Source organism: Lates calcarifer, linkage group LG15 (assembly GCF_001640805.2).
Source record: "Lates calcarifer isolate ASB-BC8 linkage group LG15, TLL_Latcal_v3, whole genome shotgun sequence".
Taxonomy (NCBI): Eukaryota; Metazoa; Chordata; class Actinopteri; family Centropomidae; genus Lates; species Lates calcarifer.
Window position 1 is genome coordinate 8,864,957 of NC_066847.1, and position 18,080 is coordinate 8,883,036.

General features: G+C 39.1%; 2 protein-coding genes across 3 annotated transcripts in view; one reads left to right on the top strand and one right to left on the bottom strand.

The window, feature by feature from the left end:
* Positions 1–18,080, bottom strand: part of apoc1 (apolipoprotein C-I) — a 138,451-nt gene that overhangs the window by 117,145 nt on the left and 3,226 nt on the right. The gene's annotated exons all lie outside the window — the stretch shown is intronic.
* Positions 7–18,030, top strand: cblc (Cbl proto-oncogene C, E3 ubiquitin protein ligase). Of its 2 annotated transcripts, none has more exons than XM_018672365.2 (13): positions 7–5,388; positions 10,393–10,539; positions 10,642–10,798; positions 11,444–11,565; positions 12,016–12,153; positions 12,254–12,341; positions 12,501–12,632; positions 14,753–14,938; positions 15,196–15,348; positions 15,570–15,625; positions 16,211–16,294; positions 16,426–16,481; positions 17,363–18,030. In XM_018672365.2, the coding sequence occupies exons 1-13, from the start codon at positions 5,027–5,029 to the stop codon at positions 17,494–17,496; spliced, it is 1,815 nt and encodes a 604-aa protein (XP_018527881.1). In that variant the 5' UTR covers positions 7–5,026; the 3' UTR covers positions 17,497–18,030. The 2 variants fall into 2 exon arrangements, with proteins under 2 accessions (XP_018527881.1, XP_018527882.1); XM_018672366.2 differs by having other exon boundaries at positions 9–5,388; positions 14,756–14,938.

Sequence of the window (18,080 nt, forward strand, 5' to 3'; positions counted from 1 at the left end):
CTGCCACTTGACAGCGCGACGGTGCTTTCCCCTTTTAAAAACCGAAACAAAGCAATTTTAGCACTTAATTATCTACTGAGTGCGGCAGGAAAAGAGAAAACACTGCGTCGAATTCAGAATAATTTCTGCATTTCCGACTTCTCTGACATCTGTCTGTTTTGCATGCAAGTTCAAAAACATACTAGTGTACTGAATTTCTTCAGAAATTCAAGGAGGAAAGACGGGTCGATGCTTTTCTCGACTCGGCTCGGGTACTTTGGGCACATCGATGTGCAAAATATGACGGCAGGTTAAAATGAATGTGGGTCAATGGCTTTTACTGTAGCTGCTGTAATACACACTTATTTACTTATATTAACACAGATAACATTAATTCACAGCTGGATATGTTCAGATGGCACACTTTTGCTTTGAATTGTATAGTCATGTTAATACTGATATAAGCTTAAAGATTAAATTAAACTATTTCATTGTGTATTATTTTTAAACGATTTCCAAACTTGAGGAGCAGCATCAATTAACATTTCCATACAGCATGAAGACAGTGAGTGAAGGTTCAGACTCAGCTTAAAGTCAATATGACAACTGAAGTCATCTGCAGCTAAAAACACAACTCCAGTAATAGAAGTGGCCCCTCTGTCCTGCAGAATTGTATGTTTTTATTATGAAACTGGACATATTACCACATTTATGATGTATTAATGTGTTTGTGACAGATCAGTGCAATGATAAGAAAACAGGGTAACAAAAACCACTGAGAGGTAAACTTCCTTTTTGAACTTTTCTGCATGCTCTTAGTGATGTCATGGATTTTTATGTCATGTTGATCACATGTTTTAGTGGCTCATGACAGCAGACAAAAGGTTGGTTTTCACACCTTGGTCCAAAAAGTTGAACAATGTCCCACTTTTTCTGATCCCATTACAGCATAGAACAAAGAGGATTGTCCCAGATGTAGTACATTACAGCTGACTGTGTCTGTCTGCAAATGGCAGCTTTCTGGTGTCAATATATTGGAGTCACAAAGTTACAATGCTCTTTACTGCAAACACATTATAAAGCACATTGTAAACATTATAGTCAGCCTAATGCTTAATTGTAGATTGTTTAGCACTGGTGTTGTTGGGAGGACGCAGAGTTACAGTAGATCAGATACACAGTGTCAGTCAGATCATTCATGTATTAGATCATCGGTTTCCTCAGGTTGATATGTCACCAGACTGCAGACTCAGAGCTGAACTTGCAACTTGAAAATGAGGAATAAGGAGAATAACTCAAAGAAAGGATCCAAACCAACTGATTAGCTGATTCAATGTCACTGCCACCCTGCATGTGGCCATGTTACCTGATCACACTTACAAAAAAAGATAAATGTGCACAAACAAGCCTACATATGCACACACATAAACACAACCCACACCTCATCTCCTTGTCTCTAATCTTATCCTACTCCACCCTCAGACCAGGTTCTTATTACCAGGGTCAATTTGGGACTTTCCTCTTTCCACTGAAGTGTGGAGCGGGCAACGGAAAGTCAAAGCTTGGTGTCTAAAGTCCCTGAAACACCCTAACACTGCACAAACATACTCTGCAGCTGTCAGGGCACTCAACCATTATGGTCCCCCCTGGCGTAAGGTATCACTGTGTATGAAAAACACTAGCCTACCTCTTTTTCAGCCAGTCTCACCCTGAAAGCACACATGACAGAGCTTGCTGCTGAAGGAATCAGACACTGACTGAGGTGTAACAACCATAAAGAGCATATAAGTGAACAGAAAACAGAAACATTCCCATGTTTGATATTTGGGGGTTCAGTATTTTGAGGCAGTGCTTGATAGTGATAATAGAAACACAAATCATGGGGGTAACATATCTAGACACAAAACAATGAAATGAGGCCCCCTTGTGTCAAAAAAGCAACCATGCAACTAGACTCTCAAAAAACAATCAAGGAAAAAAACAAGCACTAAGAGATACAAATCCATCTGCACCTGGCCAGTACAAAATACTCCTCTTTGGCTTTTGAGTCAGCTGCTTTGACACTTGTCTTTTGCAGCAGATGTTGGGGCTGCTGCTGCTTCAACATGCACAAAATCTGGCAAAAGACATTTTGTTGTTTATTTAAAGAATTGTTAAAGCACATGCGTGCTCTTTGGTTAAGGTAGATTAAGCTGGAAACTGAATGTTCAGATGATAATCATTAGATTGCAGTGTCAACTCTAAACTAGGTGAGCAGTATCTGAGTTAGTGTCTCCCTCTTGTGGATGTTAAAGCAGAGGCTGTAAATTTTCTCATTCTACAAGAAGTGCAGATTGGGTGCCACAAAGGATACAAACATTAATTTGGCAAAACATATTTACTCAGTGTATTTAGAAATAAATAATTCATCCACTGCAATTCTGAAAACACCCCATGATGTGTGCTGCATAAATAAGTTTAGACTCAAAATATGTAAGTAGTTGATAAAATATTATATTGAATGTGATATTGTACATTAAAAATTCTATTACTCATTCAGCTCATACAACTCTAACATGGTGTTGCCAACATGTAGTATTTGTTGTAAATGATGGTTTTAGTACAGTTGTTTATGTAAGTGAAGGGTGTGTGGTTCAAGTAGCACTTGGTGCTAATAGAGACATATTATCCAGCCGACTTCTAAACTTTTTTGCATACACATCAGGAGATATAAAAGATAACAGTTTGTATGTAAGTGTAAGTGAAGTAACTACAATGTTGACCGTGGCATTAAAACACTGTAGATCAAAGCAGGGGACTATTGGAAGCAGGGGCATCGCCTGGGACTTTGGACCCCTTGAAAAGATATGACAATGGGCCCCACTACCACAGGCCATGTGAACCCTGAAAATATAACTGCAAGCGACATTCAGTGGAATTCACTGAACTAAACGTACTTTTAATTGTGAAATTAAAACATTAATGAATTTCTTGGAATAAATGTAACTTAAATATACATAAGCCTCCACAATTAAAAAAAACATTATCATCACTTTAATAAAGATTGAGGCACTCAATGCTTCAAACTGTCCAGCATCTCATGCAGATTTAGGCAGCTTTTCTGTCATATAAGGATCATTATGTGGATCATTATAATGTTTGATTCCTTATCAGTGAAAAATGTTTAATCAAGTCATTTAATCACTTAATTTTCATAACAACAAAAACTTCCCACAGATGCCGTGCAATCGTGTCAATTGATATGTAATTTAACAGTGTTGCTCACCTCCTCCCTCAGTTGACAGTAGACCTGGTTCATAGGTAGGCAGGGAGACGATACTGTTGAGCCTGAAGCTGCATCTGCTGGGGCTGGGAACAAGAAGGGGCAGGGACAGCTGATTAAGAGTGAATAACTGGTACAAACAAACTAACTCAACACACAAAGTACAACTGAGGCTGACAGGCATTGCTTTTGCAATATATGGAACAAATAAAGATTTTGACCTCATGATGGCGCTAAAGGAAAAGTTTAGGAATCACCGTAGTTAATACAACTCATCCCTGAGGGGACATGAATGTGTGTATCAGATTTCATGGTAATTCATCCAATAGTTGTTGCAACAATTTACTCAAAACCACGAACGTCATCCTCATAGTGGTGCTAAAGGAAAAGTTAGGGGATAACCAAAGCAATTACAGCACTTCATCTGCAAACCATTATTATCTTTACCAAATTTCATGTAGTTTTAAAAATATTTCAGCATGGACCTACTGACAGACTGAGATTGACATCCTGAGATTTATGCAGCTGGTGAGGCTAAAAATAACACACAAGTTTGTGTTAACTTCTGAAGAAATGCCAACTCAATCCATTTAATTACACAGTAAACACTGTTCCCTGCTGACAGTCAGGTGAAGATGATGATTCTTTTTATATCTCAACAAAGGAAGCTATTGGAGCTGCTGAACTTTGACCTTTGTTCTCATTTCACAGGCATCCTGTCCGTTAGTAAGTAAGCAGTCTACCTGTCTGGATACTGTTACTCAGGCCTCGTGGCTTGCTTTCACTCTCAGTAAATGTTCAGTTCTAAGTCCACACCTCTCTGTCTTCCTCCCTCCCACCTCTCTCTCTCTCTCTCTCTCTCTCTCTCTGCTTGCCTGCCTGAGTAATAGAGCAAAGAAAACAAACCTGTTTGTCTGCCTGCAACCAGGAAACCAATCAAAGGTTGCACCAAGAAAAGAGAGAGAGGGTGACATCAAGAAAGAGAGACAAGAAACAGTAACATTTGAGGCCATGACAGAGAACATGTTTCCGCTGTGCTGTGAGTAGACGTCTCAGCTCTGTTGACCCTCAGAATGTTGGACTGCTTGTGCTGTTGAAATGTATGTATGAGTTCTGGTAAGGAGAGTTCTGTGCTAAATAATGGGCAAGAAAGGCTGAGTGTGTATTTAGGAGGGTGGAGAGAGTAGGGAGAGAACGAAGTGGGATGATAAAAGTTAAGACTGTTTCGAGGGTTTATAGTCAGTCTCAAATCATCCCTTCCTTTTGTTTTTCTCTTTCTTGTCGCTGGTATCTTTCGTTGTACTATGACCAACCTCATTTTTTTGAATTTTTCTTAAGCTCTGACAGAGGAGTGAGGCGCTACAAACAGGCAGCAGTGTCAGTTTTGAGTGGGAGTTCAGCTTTGAACACCTTTTTTAAAATGCTGTAATTGCACATGTTGTCCATTGTTGGATAATGTAATGCTGTTGGATTGCTATTACATGGTTCGATGATGGAGGCTGTTTGAGGAGGCTGAGATGTGTGCTTTTCAGATGAAGCGGAGAACTCACAATAATCACTGTAAGGACAACGAATGCCAGCTTAAACACTCAAAGACTTGAGCCAGTGTCAATATCTGCTCATAAACATTCACCCATATTCAGACATTGCGTTTTCACACCTCTTAACACAACTGGACCATCGTTATTTATTGTTACACCCCCACATGTAAACACAGACAGACTGACATTTAAGGTAGTCCTTGGCTCAATCACTTTCACAGACACACACACACACAGCAGAGAAATGATGGCGACAGCAGGTTCAGAAACCACAAGCTCCCAGCTCCCTACCAGCAGAGACCGGCGGCTGGTGGACAAGGCCCTCAAGAAACTGGATAAGCTCCACGAGCTGTGCACTAACCCCAGGCTGGGCCTGAGGAACAGTCCGCCGTACCTGCCAGAGCTGGTATCTGAGACGACAGCGCTGCTCACGCGGGTTTGGGAGCCCTACAGAGGCTTGAAGGCGGCAGGTGGACAGGTGCCCCGGGGAGACGAGGCCAACTACCTGAAGGTCCATGCCAGAAACCTGCTGGATAAGACAGACAGGGCCGTGCTGCTGTTTAAAGAGGGACGGGAAAAGATATTTGAAGACACATCGAGCTACAGGTAAGAGGGACACACACTATACATACATATACATAAAAGCATGTTAGCGGGAAATGGTTTTGAAACGCTAAATCACTGTAGACATTCACAACAATCTTTAGCTTCTTTTCAATATATCTTACTTCAAAAAAAGTTGACAGATCTTTGTCAAGTGCTTAATTCAGTCACTCATTCATGATTATGTTTCTGACCCTCGAGTTTAAAAAATCTTTAGAGCTGAAACAATCAATCAATCAATTAGGTGATTGAGAGAAAATTCATCATCAATAACTTCGCTGGTTTCAACTTCTTAAATATGAATTTGCTGATTTTCTGTGTTCTGTATCATTTTTTCAAATTGAATATGTTTAGGTTTTGGACTGTTGGTCGGACAAAATAAGACATCTAAATACATATCCTTGGGCTCTCACAAGTGGTGATGCACATTTTTCACTATTTTTGAACATTTCATAGACTAGATAAATAATTGATTCATCAAGTAAATAAGTGACATCTTAACAAATAATGAAAATTATCATATTTTTCTATCTGAAATCATTGGTTCACACAAATTATAAAGAAATGTGTATATTCTTTTCACTTTCGTCTAATAGTAGGCAGCAGTGCACAGAGTTTTGGTTTTATTTGCCATGTTTTGTGATATAATCTCTGGTATTTATGCCGCCGGGATTGAAAGGAATTTCATTTGCTCAGCTCAGCTTGCAGCATTAAAACATTATAACTGAAAAAATCTAAATCTCTGTGAAGAAAAAGCAACTCCATTATTTTGGATATTCAACAGATCACCAGTTTTTACAGGGATTTCTCTTCCTGGTTCCAATGCAAAAACTTTGCAGTGAGGTCTGTGTATTATCGAGAAACTGTTTCGCTTTAGAATTTGAATTTCTATGCAAGATGAACATTTTCAATTCTCTGAGTATCACAACTGAAATTCCACTCAGACTCATTGAAACAAGCCAAATATCTGAGATCTCACAACCTGCGCAGATAGACTATGTGTACGGCCTGATACCATCAGAAGTAAGTGAGAAGTCAATATGAGCGACCATTTGAGGATAGGCTTACAGTACAGTCGCCATTTTCTTTCCAACTCAGCCAGATCATGTTCACAAACTGAAAACATGATCTTTTTCCAGACAAATTCCTCTCTTTAACCTGACCCTCTCTAACACAAAGAAACTAATTGTAGGGTCAAACAGAGGCCACACATCGCTCAAATCTTTATCCAGTACCATGGGAGCGGAGCTTTTCACTCAGCTCATGCTCTTTAAAAAGTACAAGAACCCCATAATAGTCCTCTATATTTGTAAGAGAAAAAACATAATCATAAATTAATCCTTGGCAGCTATGATAGAGGCTTTGACCCCTCCCTGAACACAAAATTAAATGAACTGAAATAACTGTTTTATCCCAACTATAGAAGCTATGATAGAAAAATAAACTTCTGCAGTTACCAAAAGCCAAATGTGTGTCAGAGAAAAAACATAATGACCACATTCTGTAAGTTTGCTGTTTGGCTAAAGTGGATGTTTTGGAGCAGTTATATAGTCACTATTTATTTGGAGTTTGGGCCGCGTTCCCTGCTCCTGTTGGGACTACTAATGACGAAGGTGGAAAAAGAGCCAAACCTGCATCTTTGTGATGCTAATATGGGCAAACTAGAAAAAGCCACGGAAACCTCTGAATGTGAGCAGCTTGGGAGAGTCTGTTCTAAAACAGACTCTTTCTCAGTGTGTGATCATACAGATGTATTCATGGACACCCTACTGTGCTTACTGCAAATGCATTGTGATACTATATAACATGCAGGAGGGATAAGATTTTGCACACAAGGTCATAAGTAAAGCTTTTACTACAAACAGCACGTCCTCATCAAAGTAGAAAATCTTTATCTGTCTCATCTCTGATGAAGAGATGCTGATAATTTGTATTATCTATCTATCTATCTATCTATCTATCTATCTATCTATCTATCTATCTAACTCAAGTTATCATTTTACATTATCCTGATATTTAAAGGCTTAATTGCACAGTAAGCTTATCTGAAACCTTCTGTAGTATTATTTTCCAGTGGCAGTGAAACACAATGTGGCACAAGTCCATCAGTTTGACCATATTAAATGCTTTTTTACCTACACTTAGTGCAGTGTTAGATGCATTGACACTGGGGGGAAAAAAACATTCTTATTACATATTATTGTGTGATTACCGTAATTTCAAGTACATCGGCCCAAATTTTATTCCTCCTAACTGTCATTGCCGTCAGTTGAGACACTACTGAGCTCCAGGTCGGCTGTTGCGTGGCGATTTCTCTCAGTTCTATAGTTTAACATACAGTCACATATGAAAATTATCACAGTGACCAGCTTTTGCTCAAGCTATTCTTGCAGTGAAATCTAAAAATCAAATAAAATGTATTTAAAGATTAATTGCATCATTTTCAAGAGTCTGTTTCTCACTTAAGATAACAGATGGCCCTCTCACCACAGCCATGTCTGCATGGGCAATCATGTGGCAAATTCACATTTAGTTATGTGTAATGTGGCTTAGATGTCAGGGCAAATTGCGTAAATATCCTCTTTTGATTTTGTCTTATTATAATGCCCCCTTTTTTGTGGTTTATTATCCTACAGACTCATGCCAGTAAGCGGCAGGTACTCGGCCTAACATTAACGGTCAGGTGGTTAAAATAACAGTCACCCTTAACTGAGTGAAATTTCTGTCAGGCTATCATGTCAGGTTAAAAACAGAAGTGAGATAAGACCGATGGTGGAGGCAACAGAAACAGACAGTGGAAGGTTTAGCAGCTGGAAGATTATTGTCTGTGACACACTGATGACTTTGACTTCTGCTGACTGGAATATACATGCAAATCGTCTGAGTGTTATACTATGATATGTAATGGGTAACAGTTGATGCATTCATGTGGAAGTAACATTTCATTGACATTGTAGGTTGAGAAAGAGTGAATTTTAACAATTCTGTATCCTTGTGGTTAGTTCAGTATGTAACAATGCATCATTATCTCATCATATGTTTCGTATGAAAAATATCTGGTAAGTAAATAGTTACTATAACTATCAGTGGAGTAAAACGTACAATATTTCCCTACAAAATGTCACCAGAAGCAGAAAGTGACATGAACTTACTATAAAATACTCAATGAAAGCTCAAGTACCTCAGACTTGTACTTAAAGTACAGTACGTGACTGAATGTACTCAATTATCTCTCACCACTGCCTCTCATATAAAAAACAGGCTGCCCTTTGCAGGCCTTAAATGCAGCTTAATTTTGTCCCTAACCAATATTTGACCAGCAAGCTTAAGCTTCTCATCACGTTCAGGGTGTGTCTACAGTTGTTGAACACAAATTTTAATTACAATTTTATAGTAATTCAACCTCCACAAATAACACAGATCTCCATTGCACAACTGAGAACATGAGTATAGTGCTGAATGTGGAGGTCACATACAGATGGCTTTAGGTAAAAATTAATGCTCACACTCTCCTTATTGGGTCTGAAAATATATAAGGAGGTGTCGCTGGATTGTACATAATCTACATAACAGTTCCAAATTATGTTAAGAATTTACTCCTGCAGAACTGAAAGATTCCTTCTACCGAGGGCTGAAGCACAGTAGCATAAACGTGCCTATCCTCAAGATCTACACAGGCGATTCTGTTTCTCTGAGTTAGTTTGTAAAGTACGTTTCACATCAAGCTTCTTCAAGCTGATTAGAAATATCTTTCTCTAATCTTTAACAATGACACAATTACAGGAAATGTCAATGACCAGCGTCACCGCTTTATACAGTACCACAGTATCATATCTTTGTCTTTTATGTATATGTATGTTATTTTTATACATGTACACGGCCCAGTCAGAGCAAGGGATGTGGCTTACACATTTCCTCCCACCTTACTCTCCTCTACCCAACACCATAGAGGTTTTCTTTTCCTCACTGAGGTAGCAAGTCATTGACCACCTTTTATAGAAGCAAATGTCCACCTAATAATAAATCTGAGATATATATCTATTTATAGATATGAGATTTAATGTAATGAAGATTAAAAACCAAACTTTGTACGATTATGACTGTATTTCTATTATAAAGGTGCAAATGCTATTGTTTGTGTATTTTGGAATTAGTCCACATTAAAAATGAAAATAGAAACATATTAAGTATACTGAAGCATGCTGCTATATTTGATAACATAATCAATGTAACTTATAGTGGAGTAATTGTCATACAAATAAGATTATGCAATGAAAGTCCTCCTCTACTCAAACATGTGTTTTACTTATTGTTACTTTACTTAAATGTTTTACAAATTTGTGTTTACATCATACAAATCTGTTATTGTTAAGGATTCTTCACTGGTATTGATTTTCAATAGTGTTTTTTTGGTAGTATTAATCCATTTTGACTGCATGTTGACAGAAAAATGTGTGAAGAGTTTTTTAAAAATGTAAATTTGTGTTGAGAAGCATGCAACAAAAAGTTGTTCAAATAATCTAATTAAGTTTATAAAAGAGCCTAGAAAGTAAGCTGAAGTGTAACTGGTAAATACTGTCCTGAGGTGACACACTGGCCGCTGGAACATTTTGTGGTATTTAGAGACGAGCATGCAGCAGAGAGCATCCTGTTTGTGAGCTGGACTACCTGTTGTGTGTTGTGTGTGTGTATCTATGGAAAGTATCAGCAAAGCTTTCTCAACTGAAACAATATAATATCAAATGTACATTAGAGTTATATTTCCTCTAAAAAATGTGGTTATAGAATTTTATTCTATCTTATTTTAATTTTTTGTAAACTCCCAGTTTACAGTGCGAACCTGCTTGTCTGGTTTGACATCCATTATTTCACACACCTACACTGCATGTTTGAGTCCTGACTCTGAGCTAATGATACTTTAAGTAATTACATAAAACTCATTTTAAATAGCATTAGTTTCTATGTTTGCCATCGTAACTGAAAGTCTGCTATGTTTTCCATTCTCAGGAGGAACCTGACGAAACTGTCCTTGCTGTTCAGTCACATGCTGTGGGAGATGAAGGCCATGTTTCCAGATGGGAGTTTTCAGGGTGACACCTACAGGGTGACTAAGACAGAGGCTGAGAAGTTCTGGTGGCAATCATTTGGAAACAAGTGAGTGTCTGAAGTTTTCAAGACGACAGGACACTTTTTTTCATGTTGTCTTTTCATTTTATGTGTATACACTCACTACACATCAGTAATGTATTCTGACAGGTGTATAGTTCAGTGGAATAGTTTTAAAGAAAAACTGCGGAGCGTGCATCCATTTGAGGAAGGGATGGAGTCCATGGCTCTGAAATCAACCATCGATCTCACCTGTAATGACCACATATCTGTGTTTGAGTTTGACATCTTCACTAGACTGTTTCAGGTGAGGTGAATGTTTCCAATAAAGGCAATTAAGTGCTTATTTAAAGGAATAGTTCACCAATTTGGGAAATATGTGTATCATCTTTCTTGGTGAGAGTTAGATGAGATGATTGATACCACTTTCACATCTGTACAGTAAATATGAAGCTGCCATTAGTAACCAGTTAGCTTAGCTTAGCATTTAGAAATAGGGGTTAACAGCTAGCCTGGTTCTAGCCAAAGGTAACAAATTTGACATACCAGCGCCTCTTAAGTTCACATTATATCTCAAAAAGCAAAGTGTAAAATCAACAATTCGCCTCTTTACGGGGGGTTAGGTGCCAGACTATTACTTGGTCATTATCAGAAAGTCAATGTGCAAAATAGTCCCGCAAATAACCCCTTCTAAAATGACCTCAGAGGAGCTAGTGGGTAGATTTTGTTAACATTTGACAGAGCAAGGCTAGCTGTTTCCCCTATTCCAATCTTTATGCTAAGCTAAGCTAACTGGCTGTAGCTTTAATGAGACGAGTACTTATCTTCTCACCTAACTTTCAGTGAGAATTCAAATGAGCATATTTCCCAAAACTAGTATTTTAATGGTGAAAAATGATGAACACCAATTCATCCAGAGTATTTTCTCCCTTCCCACCCTTCTCTCCTTAAGCCCTGGAAGTCACTTTTAAGGAACTGGAACCAACTAGCAGTAACCCATCCAGGGTACATGGCCTTCCTCACCTATGACCAGGTTGTGGCTCGTCTGGAACACTACTTGCATAGGCCTGGAAGGTAAGGACAAGCACGGCAACAAACTTTGACTGATAAACTTCCCGGAAAAGCACCTCTCAAAACTGTAAATAGCAGTGTAGAGGTGTGTTGAGCACTTGAGTGACATCAAATCTAGTACCTGATCTCTGAGCTGTGAAAAATCAGGTCCTTGAAGCAACATAGAACCACAGCAATCCAATTACTACTAAGTACTTGGCTATTTATCATGATGTTTAAAAATTCATCGGGGGAAGAGGATTCATTTATCACTTTTTAATCTATGTTAAAGTGCATCATATTTCTTTTCCTCTTGAGTTTTAGGATACTTTTCATAGCACATAAAACTCAAGCTTTCCAGCTTTCCATCTAGTATTCAAGAAATTTTATGTCTGATTTTCTCTGTTTATTTCAGTTTCTGTTTTTTTTGTCTTGTGAACTGATGGGATTTAAAGGGATGTCATTCTCTCACAGCTACATCTTCCGCCTGAGCTGCACAAGAATGGGCCAGTGGGCCATTGGCCATGTGACCACTGAAGGTAGCATCGTCCAGACCATCCCCCAGAATACATCTCTCTACCAGGCACTCATTCAAGGCTTCAACGAGGGCTGGTTAGGACATACACACTCTGGCCTCTGATTTATCCTCCCTTTGTGTGTGTGTGTGTGTGTGTGTGTTTTCTCTGAGCGATGTGCGTTTCTGTGCCTACAGCTATCTGTACCCAGATGGCCGAGATGTGAACCCCGACCTGACGAGCTTGTGTGAACCGTCCCAGAAGGGAAAAGTCAAAGTTACAGAAGTGAGGCAGATGCACTTTATTCCTCTTTATCAATTTTACAGTGGACTGCCAGCAGCATCCTGAAGCTTTGCCAAGACAAAACACAGATCATATCCTGAGATATTGTTTTCTCTTATCATTTTCTGTCTCGTCTTTCTGGCTAACCCACCACCACCACAGGAGCAGTATGAGCTCTACTGTGAGATCGGCAGCACCTTCCAGTTGTGTAAGATCTGTGCAGAGAGAGATAAGGACACTCGTATCCAGCCCTGTGGACATCTCCTGTGCCAACCCTGCCTCACAGGCTGGCAGGTATGACCCCCATCTACTTAATTAATTGTTGCGTGTTGTTCAGTCTATCCATCTTCATTACAAACTACATGCTAATCAGCTACCACATGCTCCTACTGTCACGTTAAACAAAGGCTGTTACCGTAACCGTTGTCTTGTTCAGTGGAGTGAAAAGTCTGGGCTAACTTAACTAGACTTATTTTTGTGGGCTAATCTTAAAATCAGGCATGATCTGGTTTTTGGTCGAAGCTGCACCATGCTGTAACAATGCTGGTTATTTGCATGTGGTTTGGGGTTATGTCAAAAATATGCTCTGTGTTAAACAAAGCGTGAGTCATATTTACATGCTTCATCATGTAAAATAACTCTCAAAAATCAAGGTCGCTTTTTCAAGTCTTAAATGTGACTTGGTTAGAATGTGAGATAAAACAACATTTCTGCACATACCTGATACTACTCCTTGAAAAGCCTTAATGTGCAAACCATGTTCATTTTAATCCCTGAAACTCAAATTTCTCACTATCTCCATTCACAACATTGTGTTGAAATGCAGAATAAAATAGCATCGAAGTGAAAAATTCTGAGTTGCATTGCCTTAGTCAGACCAGTTTCATATCCAAAAACTTCTGTTTTTACTGTGAAATTCACCTTGCATCAGCCAGCCCCTGAAGAAAAAACCTTTTTTTTTAAAAAAAAAAGTACACAAAAGGAGCTGAGAACTCACCCCTGCACTCTCGTATACCATTTTTCCCCCATGAACATGTGGTGTGTTAGCTTACCGGAAAGACAAGCACAAACCTTTAATGGTCCAAAAGGAAAAGTGCTGTGAAATGATTCCTTCATATCAATAATAGATGCTGTCAGTGTGTAAACTAACAACTTTATGACTGCAGAAGGGGGGATGCAATGGGAATTTTAGCCTGGTCGCATCTATATAAATGTCAGAAAATAAGAATATCAGAGAATATCATATGATGGTCTTTTAAATTTAATCAATTACATTTGACCACTTTAAACAGCACACAAATCCCTAAGGTCTGTCTGGAAATCACAGTTAAGTCATCATGTGGACAGCACGTCCTGTGAGCACTTTTGCTCTTGCAACGGGGCCTCCCCGACTTCCTACTTCCCCTTTTGACGACAGAGTGACATTTAAGACATCCAATCAGAAAGCTGCTGTGGGAAAATTACAGCTTCATGCTCTGATACTATTTCTATCAGTCAGCAAGCCAGTAGCCTCCCATCTATTCAGGAGGTGTTTATGCCTTTGCAAAGATGCAGAGCAGTATGACCTGTCCTGACATTTGGCTGAGGACTTCCTGTGTGAGCTCAGGCTCACATCCTCTTTAAAACTGTATCGGATCACATTCACTCTTAAAAGTGTGCGTGAGAGAGAGACTGAGGAGGGGAGAGAGAGACACAGGCATGCAAAGAAAATTAGATATGCTTCGTAGACGTCAGACCACAGAAAAGCTGTAGATCTGGTATAGATTGAGGTCAAGCAAACTTCTTCATTAACCATAAGTTTACATACAATACAATGACTTGTGTTACCATAAAGAAAATGACAGGGATTCAAATTTTAAAGTGACTGAATCACAATTTAAAGTCATCCGCCCACATTTGCAGCTGAATACCAACTAACAGAATGTGTCAGCTTAAATAAAAGTTTTATTACATGATTGTTGTAGTAAAAGCGTTTGCCCAAACTGCAGGTATATCAGTCAGACAAACTGCTAAACTAGGTAATAATTTAGGAAGGAGAGCAGTCGGAAAAATCTTGTCACCAACATGGACAAACTACATGAGAAGAGAATCAGTAGTCACAAAAGGAGCACAAAACGAGCATTATATGCACAAAGCCAGTTTGCTAGAGGGACAAAAGGAAAATAAAATGTTAAATTCACCTTCATCTGTTTTACGTTTGTGCAAAAACCGCAAACTACACGTGGTATTTTCCACCTCCTTCATCTTTCGAAAAACTGGTGCCTTTTTTCTTTAAAGGCGAGCCCAATATATTCCACTACACACAGTTCAAAAGACACATAGCTGTTCTCAAAACATGCATGACAAAGGGTCTTTAAATTCAAACAGTGTTTCCAGTACTCTGCCCATGACCTGTCACCTAACTAACTATCTAGCAGAAGTCAGCTGGCCACACCTGCCCATACTGTCGCTGCGACATCAGAGGAACAGAGTCCATACTGATCGAGCCCTACCTGCCAGGCAGTGGTCACTGGGATGAGGAGGAGGGTGAGGACGACGCAGAGGAGGAGGACCATGAGGACATCGAACTGGTAGTAAAGGAAATGGCTGCCCTGAGGAAGGTGTGTGAAAAGATTTCTGTACACCCTTTTTTTATTCAGTTTTAGCTTGTATGTCTCTGTCTGCTACTTTTTCAGTCTATAGGTACATGGTTGTATCTTGGTGATTTAGCAGGAACTGTAGCTTAAAATTAGGTACATCATCCAAACTCCTAGTTTCCTCCTGTCTCTTTCAAGTCATGTTCTACAATAAAGAAGTAATTAAAGAAAAAAAATCCCCACTGACTGCCCACTTGATTTTGTTTCCCTTATACCAACAGTTCTCAAGTTTGGATTACCAGGTGCCAAGCTCCCACCTCTGCGCTCCACCTCTGCCCCCTAAAAACAGTACAATCCCACGCTCTTCATATCCCACCAACCAGTCCCAGACATTAGAAACCAAGACGCTGGCCAAATACTCCCACTCCAGTTCAGTAAGTTCCACAGAAAACTCAAGACATTTGCATATTGTTGCTGTATTACGTCTTGGCAGTTTTGATGATGGTGATTATTTTCTCCAGTCCCCACAGACACTAAACTCTGAGAAATGTTAATTCATGCACAGTACTGCAGAGACTCACCAACTGTAGAGTGAATGTGTGTTGTAGCTCTGGTTCCTGCACGATCTTTGTGACACCTCTCCTCTCCTCTGCAGGCTCACGGCATCAATGAGGCACATAGGAGACACAAACAACAAACAAACATGAATAGGTGAGACAGTGCTGTTGTTGTCTACATGTATACTAGACGTCTTAATGAGTTTAAATTTGGGCATGCAGCTGAAGCTCTACGGGGTCACGTCTCACTACTGAGACGAGAACCATGACATTTTAACTGTTTTGTCTGTAAAGGAACAGCAGAGAAAGGAAGTTGTGCTTGATTGCATTGATGTGTGGATATTATGGTATATCAGGGATGTTTAATTCTAGATTGTATTTTTAGATTGTGTTTTAATGTATAATATCTCTATTTATTGATTTGTCTATACAATAAAAAAAGAGAAATATTGTTTAGAAAAAAGGAATCTGGCATTTAACTGTGGCCTGTGCTGCCAACTTCAGGTTTAATATTATTCTTCCCAGCTGCTATGCCTTCCCACAAGCATTGCAATTATTACAACTGCTGAAAAAATGTGTTGCTATTATTGCTTAGTAGGTGATTGCTGATATTTCCCCATTACTTTTCACTGATGTAGTTGCTAATCATACATATACATGAGACAAGATCTATGCATCAATAGTTATTAAAGAAAACAGAACATGGGGAATACAAAATGTGCTGTGACCTCTCCATTAGGCATCAAGGGGAGGGGTCACACACCAGTGAGGAGGAGGACTCTGGTGGGCTGAGATCCATTATGCCAAATCCACTCTTCCACAGGTGATTGACAGCTGTCTCCACTGCAATACACCAGTATTTTCCACCTGCGCTGTCAATAATCATCATGTCTCAGATGTATTGTTTCATGCTGAGCAGCTAATTCACACGTTTCCATGTTGTGTTTTAAACAGCGCTGAACACCTTACAGAAGCAAACTGTTCTTCTTCATCCCAGAGGGCTGTTGACAGTAAGTTGTAACCTTCTATCCTACACTGTGCACATACAGCATTGATACAAAAATTGAACTGAGATACTTAATAACATATGTTACCAAATAAGGATATGTACTTAAATGACTCTTACAGTTCTTAAAAAAGTACACAGTGATACAAGTCAGTGGTTCCCAAACTTTTGCTGTCACATGCCTCCCTGTTGAAACCAACAACAAACAACAACAACAACAGAAAAAAAGACAATATTTCCTAGTACTGAGAAAACTAGTAACAAGAGGAGCCCAGTAAAATGTTTATTGTATCATTATCAAAACGACAAACTGCATGTTTCTTTTCAAGGTCATTCCTCATTTGGCTCTGTTGTACAACTGACAAATATAGGTTAAATTTAGAGTTTTTACACACAAAAGACACAAGGCTCTCCTGCTATACTGACAGTAAACTCCAGAAAAAGAAAGGCATCTTCATATCTTTGACTTGACTGAAGTGTTAGCTTAATGTGAATCACTTGGTTCATTTTTTCTTGCCTCTTCAAAGTCTGCCGATACGTGTGTGTGTGTGTATACGTGTGTGTGTGTGTATACGTGTCACTTTCTGAATTAATTTTGCTGACTGGAATCCTAAAAGCCTTACTAGCATCTATTTTGATAGTTTTAGTAGTGACACCTAGTCTACTCAACTCACAACTTCACTGACAAGTCATAATCAACTACAATTCATTCATTCTAACAGAATAGGTGTTACTGTCCTTTAAAAGTTGCTTTATCTCATTTGAGTATTTTACAGTTGTTTGTAAAATTATGGAAAATAATTATGTAACACATCTCCTTAGACTTTTAAGCTTCTGATGTGAATATTACATTTGAGAATGGCATCTTTTTGTGTTTGTGTGTAGGTGGAGCTGCGTGGCTGGGACCCTCCCACGCAGTCGAGGAGAAAAGAAGACACAGAGAGAGGGAGGAAAGGAGAGCTAGCCCCAGAAAAGACAAATATGGCCTGGGTGAGATGACGAGAACAATGTCATCCTGACACAGAGAAGAAAACAAAGTGAAAGATACCTGGGGACTAAAATATCTTCAAGAAATCAGCCTTCAGGGAATGTAAAAATAGTTTTTGGTGTCATGTTTAACCGTAAATGACCATGTGTGTCTGCTGCACTGCTGAAATTGAACTGCGTGGGTGGTGGCTGACAGAAAAGTTGCCCACTGAGGCCTCCTACTGTTCAATAATCACATTGCCATTATCTCCACAGTAGGTTCAGCACTCATTCCTAAATATAGTCTCACACTGTCTTCTTTATAATTAAAAGGATTTTCTGAGCCTCCATCCAGACATAGAAATAAATGACTTGATATTTGAAAATGTAATTATGTGGACAGTTGAGCGAGGGGCAATACCTATCATGGACATTTGATGCGTTAGAAATGTGCTACCTCGTCATTTAACCAATAAGTTTGTTCTTATGAATAAGTTACGTGAGTAAATCAAGGCCTCCATATAACTCAATCAAACTGCCTTATAGGGTACTAATAAACCTGAAACTAACACATATTTGAATTTCTACATTGTTTCTTTTGGTGTCTTTTTTCCCTCCTGTTATGGACATGAAAATG